This window comes from Pristis pectinata, chromosome 2, assembly GCF_009764475.1.
Source record: "Pristis pectinata isolate sPriPec2 chromosome 2, sPriPec2.1.pri, whole genome shotgun sequence".
NCBI classification, from domain to species: Eukaryota; Metazoa; Chordata; class Chondrichthyes; order Rhinopristiformes; family Pristidae; genus Pristis; species Pristis pectinata.
In genome coordinates, this window is record NC_067406.1 from 86,484,964 (window position 1) to 86,500,909 (window position 15,946).

Consider the following 15,946-nt stretch of genomic DNA (forward strand, 5'->3'; position numbering starts at 1 on the left):
GGGCTTGGAAAGAGAGAGAGAGAGAGAGAGAGGGTGAGAGAGAGAGAGAGAGAGAGAGAGAGAGAGAGAGGGGGGGTTATGGGAAGAATAGTTTGAAACAATTATAATGGAAACACAGTCTCAGTTTTTTTTGAACTTCCGTCAAAGTTGAGGTAAGATTCTTACTGTCTCTTGTTCTTTGGTGAAGAGTTTGGCACACAAAAGGAACTCATCATATTTAGCGTAGGGGATGACAGGCTCTGGCAGCTCCCGCAGATACAGCTTGAGCAACGAGGCCACAGTGTGCACATCTGTATTGCTGAAAGCAAAGCAAATGAAAGCAATTATTGCAATAGGTTACATCTATTGAACAAAGAGTAGCAAAGTGATCTCCAGCATCATCAGAATATAGCTGATAGTTTGTTGTTGTCTCCAAAATAATGCTGTTGTTACTCTTTAATTCCCAAACATCTGGTGCACATACGAATCGGGGGACTGAATAGCAATTATCCAGAATTAGTAACCCCATTAGTCCAGTAATTAGTTTGTAGGCCTGTCGATGCCTCATAATCCTAGACTTCTGGAAGTTTTTTTTTAAACAGGTTGCCTGATGTGGTTGTCTGAGGTTATTTGTTTAAATTGCATTTAAACATTCTGTTGCCAAAAGTATCAGTTAATTAGAAGATTAAACAAGAAAAATAATCAACACAATGCATGATGCTACATAATAATAGAATTTAGGTCACTCATTACTTAATTTAATGCACTGAGATATAAAATGAGATATTTTTCCTTTGTTCCCCTCTTTCACACATACTGAGATGAAATCAGATGGAAAAACAACTGATTGCTAAGGTAGCTAGCAAGTAATACTCCAACTGGTATCAAAAGTGGCAAAGGTCCCTCTTTAAGGTATAATTAAAAGGGGATAGAGATAGATTTCCTGGCCCCAGGCAAATGATCCAACTGATTCAGTGTTGAATGCACTCATCCAGTTACTAATAAGTAGGTCATACTCAAATACACCTCATATTGATTCAGTGTTATTGCAGTACAGAATCTGTAGTTGCTGATCAATCTCTACTCTTGGAAAAGTAACCTTAGATTTCCTGACATGATACTTAGATAAAGTCCCATTAGCAATACCAGTATTTCATTTAGCACAAAACACTCGTACAATCTGATCTCTGCTAACCAACGACTCTGTAGTTTGATTTTATCCATTTGCAATACCTCGTCTTCTCCTTCTTCATCTACTTTACTACATTGTAAATAACAATGTGATTACATGCATTTAAATAATCACATTTGAAAAGTGCTAGTTTTTGGAATGGCTCCATTGTATTCATTAGGGGAATCCTGTGTGGAAACACTATCAAGCAGCAGCAGAATTGTCCTTTCAATTTTCTCTCTCCTTTCCCCAAGGCTGGTGAATTGTGGCAGGTATGATTGCTTTTGCCTTATAGTAATGGAGATCAGGATGTTCTATGGAAAACATAGCAGTAGGATCAGTGGTTGGTCGCTCCAGGGTCAGTGATTGGTCCTTCAAGGTCAGTGGTTGGCCCCTCCAGGGTCAGTGGTTGGTTCAGACTCTCACGCTTGCAGTCATCTAAGTCCTCTGTGATAGAGGACAAGAAGTTCTGGGAGGCTGTGCTGTCTGTTGCCTTTTTATCATACAGACCGGCATAGAAGGATCTCAGATCCTTGATATGTCCGTCTGTGAGGATGTTACTGAGCTGTCCACTTCCTTAAGGCTGTGGATCACAGAGCTTCACCTATGAACCTTTTGGAAGAAGAAGAGTGGGCACATCTCATCCTGCTCCATGAAGTGGGCTCTGGATCGGAAGGTGATCTTGGAGGATTCAGAAGCAAAGAGCTGGGCCTCTCATAGTTCCTCCCTCACATCCACCCTCTTCGAATGCAAAAGGAGAAGTTGCTGCAAGTCTGTCTGGAGTTGGCATAGTTCCCTCTGTCTTGCTTTCTGAACAACTTTGTGGATGGAAAACCCCTTGATGTTCTCCTTTGCCGCTTCCCACCAGTGCACAGGGGAGTCAAAGAGGGGCTTTCATGGTTCTCCAACCTGCGTAATCACTCTTTAGTTCCTCAATGCTCTCTGGGGTCAGCAGCTTGACATTCAACTTCTACATCCTCCTGCCTGCCTTCTGGTCCTCCTGTAGGCGACAGGAGGCCCAAAGGAGACAGTGGTCAGAGAAGAACGCCAGCGTGACATCGGTGGATCTGACCATGACTGAAGAGGAAGAGGAAGTCGACCTGGGACCAGGCTGAGCCGTCTGATCTTGACCAGGTGTGTTGCGGCTGTGCTCCGCCTGCATGGGTGCTGAAGGCGCCGCGCAACTTGGCATCTTTAACGGTTTCCATCAGGAGCCTGGAGATGCCGTCCAGTCCGCAGTCGGCATTGCCGGATTGTTCAGCCACATCGATGATGCAGTTGGAGTCACCGACCAGAACGACTGATCAGGACATTGCCAGCAGCGGTGGGAGCTGCTGGAGGACAGGCAGCTGCTTGATCCACACAGGCGAGCGTTCCACATTAATTAACCGGAGCAGAGTGTTATGTCTGCTATGAGGAAATGCCCACCAATCACCCCTTTGACCAGTGACTGAGAAGTTGCCTCCACACAGCAGAATCCCTAGGCCAGAAGCCCTTGACCACACAGACAATCCCTGGGAAACCATTGCGACCGCCTCCAATATTTGCGGAGGTATGGCAGCCCGCAGTCCTGCAGAGAAAAATCACATCCGCCTTGACCTTGGCAAGGTATTGCAAAGCATTTACACATCGCACGGTGCTCTTCACACTCAGCATGTTTAGAGATGCCAGTTTTATCTCCATAGTTATTTTGAAGGTTATGGCTCACAAATATAGTCCATTGTCAATCAGACTGGGCCCTCATGCTGACAGCGTTGGTGAACTGCCTCACTGTTTTTGGGCTCAGGTACTGGGAACGGTCTTCCCCAGGGCATGGCGAAGCTGGTGGTGTCACTGGGGGGAGATCAGTCTGTGTTCCTGTTCCATGGGAGTTGTTAAATAGGAGCTACATTCATTACATAGTTGTTACATTGTTACATAGGAGTTGACACACTACCTTGTACCGGGAGCATAACACCACTGGACACAACATACATGCCTTTTGCCCATGGGTTCCCTCAGTCTCTTTGAAAGTGAATCAAGCAAAATTTTAAGGAGACAAGACTTGGTACGATCATTAAACTCCTTTCTTTCACAGTGCGTGAGCACATAGAGCAAAAAGTTTTCACTTATTTCAAGATGTACCACTTGCCTTTGCATGATTATACAAAATAAAGCACAAACTACCCTCCTTGACTTAATGTGACCCAACATGTTAATTAAGGGAAATAACTCCTCTGCATTCTGGCCCTTAGCTCAGGGCAGCCTCTCCGGTTGAACTTCTAAGTTTATCCTAAATTCAGTACTTTTTTTTATTTCAATAATAAACTTTATTCAATATATACAATAAGTACAATTGGTACACCTCTTTCTCTCCATTCACTGTACCATCAAATCATTCTCTTACAGGGCGTTCTCCTGAAACAATGCACGTATGAACATATGAAGCGTTTGAAAAGCTGTTACACAGGGCTCAGCTCCTCAGTGCCCAGTGGTGGCAGGACTCTAGACTGCGGTCCTTCCCCACTGAGGTCCAGCGTGTCCCAAAGCACGTACGGATGACCCCCAATGTTATGGGGGGGCAGGGGAAGGGTGCATTTCTGCAAAACAGTCTCTATCCCAATTTTCCATAACGCGGAGCCACTTCATCTGTTCACGCATCAAGAAATTATGAGTTGAAAACAATAAATGTTGTGTTTATTTATTTACTGCCTTTTCCACATAAATCTCGTAAGAGCAAATTTTTACTCTGTATCTCATAATTTTTTTAAGGGATTTGTGAATTCTGTAAAGGCAAATTTGCATAACTTGAATTGTCATAAGTTGAGGGGGTTGCCTGCACTCCTGCACCTTGGAGTGTACCAGGTGGCAGCATTTGCTTGCCGATAATCTCCTTACAAGAAGTTTCAGGCAGAACAAAGTGAAAGTTGATGATCCTCCAGTGGCAGCTGATGTTTTCCTCAGCATACTGACACATGACTAACTTCGGTATCAGTGGCAACCTCCACCCATTCAATTGAACCACAACCAGCAAAGTGTCAAGCTTGGCAATGACCCTTTCAGTTCAAATGAATAGGCTTTTACTCCCTGCAGCAATCTGTGTGAACAAGTACTAACATCTCAAATGAACTTTCATTTCTGATCCAGAACATCTTGTCTGCAGTTTATTTGATATCTTGCCACCCTGTATATCAAAGCTCTTGGAAACCGAATAACAACAAGTCTATAAACATATATCAACCAGAGTATTTCCCTCCTTCCTCCCTCCTCTGCAGTGGCATGATCAGAGATCCTGAACTATGACAAGTGTGCTTTATGGGATTGCTTTTTTTTATATCTTACTGTGGGGAGCCCAAGTTTTCCAAAGTTATTCTGAATCCTCTTCCTCCATGATCTCAGTCAATCCTCAGTTACAATGGTTCTGAAAAGGGGATCATCTTCTCCAGTACCCAACAAACTTGATAGCAAGAGCAACAGAGGTCAAAATTAATATTCACGGATTATATCAATTTTTAATGCAGCTCAGGTCAAAAGGGAGGGAAGGTAAGCACTAATTTTTAATTGAGAATAATGCCACGAGTTCATACTCAAACCCACTCAATTTACCACGGAGAACAACAGGTCCGGAGGGCTCACTCAATTCTATTTCCAGCTTCCAGTTTACTCCAGTGAGTGCTAATAGAAGTTTGCATTCGCTTTGAGTAAAGGATTCACAAATATATTATATTTATATGTTTGTGTGTGTGTGTGTGTGTGTGGTGTGTGTGTGTAGCCCAAGGCCATTGCTAGACTTAAGATCTGTACAATTATTGTTACAGAAGGTCTTTAAACTGGCAATGAGCAAACTTCATTTCTCAGCTTTTCCTTTTGTTCTCCTCCTTTCTTCATAGCTCATCTCACTGTGGGATTGGTAACTGCCCTGTTAATGCAGGGCAAGAGAAAAACAAGGGGCAACAGTGCAGGCTAAACTATCCAAGCGATAATAGAAAGAATGAGGGTTTCTATTATAAGTCGCTGACCCATGAGAGGTGGCAACTGAAACAACAGGTTTCAATAATAAAAGAGATTATGATCTTTTCATTCCTTTACAAGACGTGGTTGCCATCTGGCCATCTTTCAAATGCCCTTGAATTAAGTGGCTTTCTGGGCCACTTTAGAGGGTGGTTAAGAGTATACCACACTGCCAGGGGTTTGGAGTCATACAAGGCCAGATTGGGTAAGGATGGCAGATAGCCTTCCCTGAAGTTCACATCAGTGATCAGTTGTTTTTTATGTTTTATTTTTATATATATATATATATATATATATATATATATATATATATATATATATATATATATATATACATACATACATATTTTATATATCTATCTATATATCTATATCTATCTATATATAAAAAATATATATCTTTTCATGAAATTCTGCACCCGTTTTTCTCCAAACTTTCCTGCATCCTCACCACAAAATTCAGCATCAGAAGTTTGCAAAGGAACATCTAGACAAGCCTGATGCATTTTGGAAACAAGTCCTGTGGGCTGATGAAGTTAAAATGGAACTTTTTGGCCGCAATGAGAAAAGGTATGTTTGGAGAAAGTATCTCCAACTGTTCAGCACGGGTGAATCGATCATTCTTTGGGCTTGTGTTGCAGCCAGTGGCACGGGGAACATTTCACTGGCGGAGGGACGAATGAATTCAATTAAATACCAGCAAATTCTGGAAGTAAACATCACACCGTCTGTAAAAAAGCTGAAGATGAAAAGAGGATGGCTTCTACAACAGGATAACAATCTTAAACACCCCTCAAAATCCACAATGGACTACCTCAAGAGGCACAAGCTGAAGGTTTTGCCATGGCCCTCACAGTCCCCTGACCCAAACATCATCGAAAATCTGTGGATAGACCACAAAAGAGCAATGCATGCAAGACAGCCCAAGAATCTCACAGAACTAGAAGCCTTTTGCAAGGAAGAATGGGCAAAAATCCCCCAGACAAGAATTGAAAGACTCTTAGCTGGCTGCAGAAAGCGTTTACAAGCTGTGATACTTGCCAAAGGGGGCGTTACTAAGTACTGACCATGCAGGGTGCCCAAACTTTTGTTTTGGGCCCTTTTCCTTTTTTGTTATTTTGAAACCATAAAAGATGGAAATAAAAAAGTAATCTTGCTTAAAGTATTAAAGAAATGTGTCATCTTTAATTTTATGCCTTTTGGAAATCAGGTCATCTTTTACTCGCTTAGCTATTCACAGTAACAGAAATTTTGACCAAGGGTGCCCAAACTTTTGCATGCCACTGTATATGGCACCATTACTAGAACTAGCGTTCCTGCTATGGTGGGACCTGTACTTATGAATCTGGATCACCGGTCCAGCTCTCTGGATTGCTCGTTCAGTAATTTAACCATAACATTGCAGCATTCCTAACTCATGCAGGAGATCATAAAACAATGCACAAGGCCCTCCTTAAATGAGGGAAAGTTCTGTTTCCACATCTTTTAGAACATTGAACAAGGCAAAGGGAAATCCTAAAGTAAACTAAAATATAATTGTTGGTGTCCACAATACGCTTTAGTCCTGTGGTGCTGATTGGTCATCGAAGGCTACAAGCACACAGAGAATGAGGTCTCTGCTCTGTCTTCAGGGCCTCTCAGGCACAGGCACGACTATAGAAAAGAAGCCCACAATCAATTGTCCTCTCATGTGCATCCTCGACATAAGGACACAGCCTTGGACAGGCCCAGGAGCAAACACATAGGTCTTCCAATAAACTTGCCCGTTTGTTTACCAGGAGCAGCTTCTTTAAATAGTCCAACCGGGGCTGTGACCTCTTTCACTCAATTTTCTTAACTTTAGTAGTACAGTAACAAAGTTCTCTAGATCTGGGTTAAACCTGAAAAAGCCGGCAAGCAAAATCTGTAATCCCTTCAATTGCACGGTAATTGATCAGAGCAGCCAGTAAGTGGGTTCCTTTCAGCATCTGTGTGAAAGGGCTGCCATAAGCAATTGTGCGCTTTGAGCCCAATCACCCTTCACTGTTCAAGCAGCAATCTGTGAAATGCAGGACTCCAAAGTAGGAATGTGAATTATAAAATGATTGTTGGCACAACAAAATAAATCACTGGAAGATGAAAAATGCCTATCATTGGAAAGAGGAAACAACGGCATTGACTCTCAGTTTGAAAATGACAAAAATACTGTCTTTATCTGACATCGCTAGAGCTTGTCTGCAACAGTTAGAAATATCAAATTAAGTAAAAATATATTATAAGAGCCTTAATCTTCTAATTATAGCAGCGACATCAGAAACACAGGCACCCCAATCACCTCAGTGCCCAGGGCATGGTTGGAGGCAGAAAATTTGTTTCTCCCACCAGCAGCTGTAATAATCCTTTGAATAAGTAACTTTACCTTCTACCCCAAATGGTGAGCCTTCTGATGGAGCACTTCCCTGCTTCTGAAGCGAAGAATGCTGTGTCCCCCAAATGCCACCTGTTTTACCATTGTGTCACTGTCACCATCTCCCTGTGCACGGTTAACTGCCCTTTAATAATTGTCTCCAGAACTCTTCCGAGCTCCCCGTTCAGGGCTTTGCATGTGAGAGCCACTTCTCCAAATCAGAGTGATATGTAAAATTTAAGCTAGTAGTTTTTAAATTTTAAAAAAAATTTTAAATTTTATTTACAGCGTGGTAACAGGCCCTTCCGGTCCAACGAGTCCGCGCCGCCCATTTTAAAGCCAATTAACCTACCCGTACATCTTTGCAATGTGGGAGGAAACCAGAGCACCCGGAGGAAACCCACGTAGACACGGGAGAACGCACAAACTCCTTACAGACAGCGACGGGAATCGAACCCCGATCGCTGGCGCTGTGATAGCGTCGCGCTAACCGCTACGCTACCGGGCCGCCCCTTTTGTTCAAACAAATTCAGATCAAGGACTCTTCTGTTAATACTGGTTTAAGGGTGGTAGCCGCGGTCTGGCCTGTCTCAACAGTAGGATCACATGTCCATGAAGTGAAAGCCACTGTCCCATCCACAGGTGCATCTTTCATACTTTTCCTTAAACAACTCGAGGGTTTACATTTCTATTAATCTATCTGGAAGTCCACAGAATGTATTGATCATTTTCTGTGTTAAGGTTTCCAGATATCAGTCATAAATTTGGATTTTATGAGTTTGAACTTGTGACTCTTTGTTCTAATGATGAAATCTGCCATATTAACTGCAAACCACCATACAGTTAATCTTCAAGATTACTTCCATTAATCAATTCTCTTTATTTTGTATCAGACTGCAGGAGGAATTAATGGGCCAGTTGTTTCCTGTATCTGTTTGCATTTTCCTTCCCTTTATTAATATGACTGCAATTTGATGCCACTTCTACAGGACTCTGGTGTAAATCTCCTCTTTGTAAATGATTTCTCTGGTTTCCTTTAAAATGTTGAGATGAAAACCTTCCGTCTCTGATTTCATTTGTCTAACTGACATCTATGCATCAATTTCCTGCTTTGTCTATGCACTAGACCAGTGCTCTGGTCAGGTCAGGAGGAGTGGTATTTAGAAAATGCTGTTCCTTTTTAGAGAAGCTGGGGAGGGACTGGCAGAGGGAACAACAAGTATATGGACCGCTGGCATAATTGACTTTTTAACTGGGATATTAAGGTCAAATGTTGTGTGGATGCACTAATTCATGTGTTTAGCTGTTGCGTATAGTGCTCTGGAACAAGACACTGAAGATTAAAATTACACCACCACATCTGAAATCTGTTTGGATTAAAAAATAGGTTTACCAGAAACTCCTCAGATTATTGCATACAGCAGCAGATGGATGAAAATATAAATTACTGTAGCCTGGATTTTGGGATTGTAATTACAGCAAAATTGTTAGTGTTCACCATCATTGGCCAATGAAATTGACAGGAACTTCTGTAGAGTGTGTGGGGTTAAATATGGCTTGACATATCAACTGGAAATACTGGTATTCTATTATGATTGAAGTGTACAACAAAAACTGATTAACTTGCAATTATTTTTTCAAATCACTCAACATCCCTATTTTATACCCGGCTGGATTTTACTTTACTCATTGTTTGATTATAATTACCTTAACAATTTAGACAATGACTTTTTTTTTAGTCAAGAAACAAAGGATTGCAGATGCTGGAATCTGGATGAAAAACACGATGATGCTGGAGGAACTCAGCAGGCCAGGCAGCATCCGTGGAGAAAAGCAGGCGGTCAACGTTTCGGGTCAGGACCCTTCTTCAGGACTGAAGATAGGAAAAGGGGAAGCCCAATATATAGGAGGGAAAAGCAGAGCAGTGATAGGCGGGGCGGGCACAAGGTGGTGATAGGTAGATGCAGGTAAGAGATAGTGATAGGCAGGTGTGGGGAGGAGGGGAGAGCAGATCCACCGGGGGATGGGTCAAAGGTAAGGAGAGAGAGGAAAGAAAGGTAGAAAAAAGAGGCTAGGAAGGGGAAGAAGAGAAGAAGCAAGGTGGGGGGAGGGGGGGGGGAGGTAATTACCTACAGTGGGAGAATTCAATGTTCATGCCATCAGGCTGCAAGGTTCCAAGATGGAAAATGAGGTGCTGTTCCTCCAGTTCGCGCTTGGAATTCTCCTGGCAGTGGAGGAGGCTGAGGACTGTCATTTCAGTGATAGTGTGGGAGGTTCTTTCTGTTATAGTGGTAGATTTTGAGTAAGAATTTAGGAACATACACATGAACATGTAAATTAGGAGCAGCAATAGCCCCTTGGAGCCTTTTAATAAAACCATGGCTAATCTGATTGTAACCTCAACTCCACATTCCCACCCATCTCTGATAAGCTTCCATCCCCTCGCTTGTCAAGAATCTATCAAACTCTGCCTGGCAATATTCAAAAGGATTCTGCTCCACTGTCCTTTAAGGAAGAGAGTTCCAAAGACTCACTAACTTCTGAGAGAAAAAAACTTCACCTCATCTCTGTTTAAACTGGGTGACCTTTTATTTTTAAACACAGACCCCTAGTTCTAGATTGTAGGTTTGTTGAGTTCACAGTGGTTGTGTATTTTGGTGATAGCCTGAGGGTGGACTTTGGGACCCCGTAGGACCCATGTGTTGTAATCCTATTGTTATCAGTGTCAAATGGTCATGAGTGGTTAAAAAAGAAAAAAAAGGCTTTTAACACAAAGCTGTACATTAGTATCTCCTGAATCATAAGTCTCATTATACCATGTTTGATTACTTCGAATGGTGCCATTACGATAATTGGCAATGAGGATAAATGAAGACTAAACAGGATGTTTTCAGAAGTAGCTGCTGTTTTTCTTTCCTGTGTCAAAGCATTTGCTGCAGTACTCACAGGTTCTTGTTTATTATGGTCCAACGAAGCCAACATTGCTCTTGTGTGAGACAGCGCTTTACAGTGTTAGTGTAATTTTGTTGTGCTGTGTTAAGAACAGAGATAAGCAGCGAATTGGTTTTGCCTCAAAATCTTCTTCCAAACTAAAGCAAAACCATACTACTATACTACAACTGGAAAAAAAACAGATTAAGTATCATCTACAACACAATGAAGTTTCACAAGTACTGTATAGCCTAAACTTCACAATGTTCATGGACCACAAGCCTCTGCAGATCATTTATGGTAAATCTAAGTGGGTACCTCCAGGCCTCTGCTAAATTCCAGAAATATATATTGATATTGTCTACATACCAGTACATTATGATGTACAAGAGTAGACAGTGCAATCAGAATGTGAATTAACTATCAGTTGATGCAATACCATATAAGACATCAGCACGGAGTGAAATACAGGCAAAGTGTTCCAGTCACAAACCCAGGAGCTTACTTCCATGATGACAAGTGATCTTGCCCTCTCATAAATGCCACAATATGCAAGATTCTTTTATAACTTGCAAACAGCGTTGGAAATTCATGCAGGTGCATTGTTCTACCAGAACCCTCTTAAAACTCTCATTTCCTTCCTCTGCTCTGAGCATTTTAGGGTTAAGCTTCATACAAACTCCACTCAGTGTTTTCTACAACTTGTACATCCCTTTTGTTCTTTTGAGTTGACTCCCTGTCTCACCTTTACTGCTTCACAAACATCAAAGATACTTCCTCCAAGTTGCCATTCTTAATGGATGAGCACAGAGATTGACTATCAGCAGGCAATTTGACACTTGACAGGGAAATCAATTCTCCTGAACTTGATTGTTTTTTGTCTGATGTCCAGACAGTCAGGCACTCTTTACAGGAATCATTGGGTAGACATCAGGAGTAGGCAGTGTGTCTGTTTTTTGCTGTACTAGCACAGGAAAATTGATTGAAGCGTTTACATTTTCAAAAGGTTGTACTGGTTTCGTAAAATTCTCTGTTCTTCACATCCTCTTTTGCCATTTCTAATAGATCTTGTGTAGTTTAAATTTTGTAATACTACAACTGACTAATTTTGTTTATATTAATATTCATATTATCACAAGAATTCCTCTTTGTTCTTGAAGTTCATGTTCAAAGTGTTCCCTCCCTTCTCCCACCATTCTGGTACTGCCAAGAGAGTGCTACAGTCAATGTTTGGGGATTGGGATTTGTATGGGTCCTCATTTGGCAGGGTTATAAACTCTGAGTAAAACAGTCCAAGCTCAGTTTATCCTTCCTTCCATTAAGGTAATTCAGATATGTCATTTGTTTTCAGCAGGGATTAGTGTGGAAAGTAAACGAAGCGGACACTAATTGGAAAATAAATATTTATGATTATCACTCAGATCTGTTGAAGGTGAACTGATAGTTGTCAAGAAGACAGCAGCTGCCCTATTGTTGCAATGCTTGTTGAATGGGTGTTCACCAGTGGTGGCACCAGCAGTAGAATGGAAACTCAGGTCTGTTTGCCTCACTTGGAAAATAAAAGAGAGCTTCAATAAGGGTGTCATAGATGTATAACTGGAGGCTGGGCTATAGTTTTCCTGATAAAGGATTGGTTATCAACTTTTAGCATTTGTTATTTGTAAAATGTAAACAAAATTCAATACTGCAAGTGTGTGCAGTGTGAAACCCATTAATGAAAGAACTTCAATTTACATAGTGCCTTTCATGTGTCAAGCCATTGCAAACCACTTCACAACTAACAAGGTGCTTCCAAAAGAAAGCCATTTTTGTAACATAGCAGCAAATTTCCACACGGCTAAGCCATGCAAGAGCAATGAGGTAAATAATATGATGATAGGGCACAGCACTAGTTGAAGGATGAGCTAATGGCCATGGTATCCTCTACATCACTTCACAAGGCAGATGGGGTCTCTGTTTAATACTGTCTAATGGCGCAACACCCTCTCAGTGTATCAGTAAAATCTTAAATCTGCAGAATGAAACTTGAGTCCATAATACTTATACAGAGGCAAGGTCACTACTGCTACTGAAGGGCCATACTTGATAGGAGTGTGCAAAAAATATTGATAAATGTGGGGACTCCTGAGCTCATGTCTACTGTTTTCTTTTGTCTCCTTCTTTGACCTCATGTAATTTTATCAATTATGCCAGATGCCACTCTTAAATTGGCAAAAAACACTTTTAAAAGTTATGCAATCTCAATAATGAGTCGGCAGTTCAATATGTGAATTAGTAAAAGAAACATTGCAACCATTGGAAGCTTTGGCTCATTTATTTGCAACTGATGCACATGTGCAATGAGTTACAAGATACTGCAAGTGTAGCCAAACCTTCTGAATCAATTAATGATGATCTTGTAAATGTCTCTCTTGAAGAATGGATACTGCCATTTTTGACATAATTTGGGCTGAAATAGAATCAGGCTCATTCATCTAGTTGATTAAAATTATAGTGAGAACTTTGTAACATAGAATATGTGAACTGTCACAGGAAAGCACATTTTTATGTTTCTAGCTTTACATACATTAAAGTGATACTGGACCCTAAGTGAACTGAAACCTGAGGTTCCCACCTGCTTCAAAAGGGCATCAATCATACCAGTGCCCAAGAAGAGCAGGGCAAGCTGCCTCAACGACTATCGCCCATTAGCATTCACATCTACTGTGATGAAATGCTCTGAGAGGTTGGTCATGGCTAGAATTAACTCCTGCCTGAGCAAGGACCTGGACCCGCTGCAATTCGCCCTCTGCCACAACAGGTCTACAGCAGACACAATCTCACTGGGTCTCCAATCTCACTGCTTCGGAGCACTTAGACAACTGCAAAGCATACGTTAGGCTGCTGTTTATCGATTACAGCTCAGCATTCAACACCATCATCCCCTCAGTACTAATCAACAAGCTTCAGAACCTGAGCCCCTGTTCCTTCCTCTGCAAGTGGATCCTCGATTTCCTTATTGGAAGACCACAAGTCAGTGCGGATCGGTAACAACATCTTCTTCTTGCTGACAATCAACACAGGTGCACCTCAAGGATGCGTGCTTAGCCCACTGGTCTATTCTCTCTACACTCATGACTGTGTGGCTAAGCACAGCTCAAACACCATCTATAAATTCACAAATGACATTACTGTTGTCGGTAGAATCTCAAATGGTGACAAGGAGGTGTACAGGAGTGAGATAGATCGGCTGGTTAAGTAGTGTTGCAAAACAACCTCGCACTCAACGTGAACAAGACCAAGGAATTGGTTGTGGACTTCAGGAAGGGGAAGTTGGGAGAACACACACCAGTCCTCATTGAGGGGTAATAACTGGAAAGGGTGAGCAACTTCAAGTTCCTGGGTGTCAACATCTCGGGAGGATCTATCTTGGGCCCACCACATTGATGCAATCACGAAGAGGGCACGCCAGTGGCTCTACTTCATTAGGACTTTGAGGAGATTTGATATGTCACCAAAGACTCTTGCAAGTTTCCATAGATGTACGGTGGAGAGCATTCTGACTGGTTGCATCACAGCCTGGCCATACACAGGATTGCAAGAGGCTGCAGAGGTTTGTAGACTCAGCCAGCTCCATCATGGGCACACCCCTCTCCACCATCAAGGACATCTTGAAGAGGCGGTGCTTCAAGAAGGCGGCATCAACCACTAAGGACCCTCGCCATCAGGAACATGCCCTCTTCCTGTTACTACCATCAGGGAGGAGGCACGGGAGCCTGAAGACCCACACTCAATGATGTAGGAACAGTTCCTTCCCCTCCACCATCAGATTTCTGAACAGTCCATGAAACCATGAACAATACTTCATTATTTCTTTTTCCCCAATATTTACTTATTTTGTAATTTATAGTAATTTTGTGTCTTTTATGCTGCAGCAAAACAAGCTTCACGATTTAAGTCAGTGATAATACGCCTGATTCTGATTCGTTAGCCCAGTTTAAGGACATGAAAGAGACGCAGTTTGAGTTTGATTATATGGCTTGAGTATGATGGGACCTGACCATACGTATGTTTTGGGTTTGGTCTATGTTCTGCTAGAACATACTGGTTCTGTTTTGAGTTCACACATGCCATTTTGCCTGGCTCAGTGCTTTTTTCCAGATCGGGAAGATTTGCTCACTTTTACTGCATACATCCTCTGATCTTGATCACTGGCAATGTATGTGCAGCATAACAAATGCCTCTAAGTCAGGTCAAGCAAAATTATGTATGGAAAATATTATAAATACTCACCATGGATTAGGTTCAGATTGGCCAAGGCTGGGACAGGTCAGGTTCAGGATGGGTTTTAACTCTATACCCGAGTAAACATCCAGGCACAATAGGCAGTTTGTCAATGCATGTGTTTGATTAGGATTACTGAATGGGCTGCTTCACAGTGGTGAGGACCTGTTGCCAAGCCTAAAATGGACTCAGGCCTCATTTCAATCTGTGCCCATCTCAGACTGGCTTCCTAAAAACTCATTCATGCTGACTAATATTTATTTTTTCTTCAGCTGCTTAACCAAGGATTTTCTGGAAGGACAGCTGGGTCAATCAAAAAATGCTTGCAAGTTTGCATTTTTACGAAGTTGAAAACAACAAGATTGCACCATCTGAATTCACAAAATGCTCCTGCTTATTTAATTTAGTGGCTTCCCTAGAATAAAGCCTAGCTCTGATTAAAGCACCTAATTAGTGTTTCCATCTCACCTGAATTGTAGTAATGAAGCCCAAGGATAAATTTAGTTTGTCCTCTCAGTTCTGCTATAAGAGGCTTTATTGTCTCCCCAGAAACATGTTATCAATTAGACATAATGGTCTAAGTTTACTCACGGAAGTAAATTGGAAAGGTTTGTTTTGCTCTCTTTCAGTACCAGGCACAGCACAACCTGATTGCATCAAAACAATCTGGCCTACTGTTGCATTTCAGTTTCAAAACAATATTATACAATCTCATCTCATTAAGATAAGATAGATGAGATATACTTTAATCATATTGTTCAAACATTAATGATCAAATAAAGGATCACCATTTGATGTGTCATGGTGTTAGCGGCTAGGGCAACTCTTTTTGCATTTTGAGCATTAAATCTCTTTGCATTCTTTTCATTAACATTTCAATTATGTATTTCGTATGTGGTTCATCTCAAAATAGTTTAGTTTATTAAAGTTAATCAGATTCCAGTTGAGTATATCACACAAGAATTCAAAACTACTTTCTGCCAGCGCTTCTGTTTTTTTCTCTATTGAATTGTTCATTTGGTTTCGTCAGCCACCATGTCCTGAGCGCTGACGATATTCTCATTTACCACTAGACTCCCACGTATATTTACACTGATTGCCTCTTGGCATCCTCCCTCACTTCCTTTCTCTTAATTGCTATCCATTTTTAACTAGACTGACTCATGTATCTTCAATCTCTGTGGTGCCTTAAAGCTAATGTTTCAGTGTTGCCGAACACAGACAAC

General features: G+C 41.6%; 1 protein-coding gene across 3 annotated transcripts in view; it reads right to left on the bottom strand.

Annotated features, from left to right (window-relative positions):
• Positions 1-15,946, bottom strand: part of arhgap24 (Rho GTPase activating protein 24) — a 391,296-nt gene that overhangs the window by 24,019 nt on the left and 351,331 nt on the right. For all 3 annotated transcript variants that reach the window (XM_052010255.1, XM_052010256.1, XM_052010257.1), the window contains one exon: positions 166-298. In XM_052010255.1, coding sequence (XP_051866215.1) covers positions 166-298 — 133 coding nt within the window. The remainder of the gene's footprint in view (positions 1-165; positions 299-15,946) is intronic.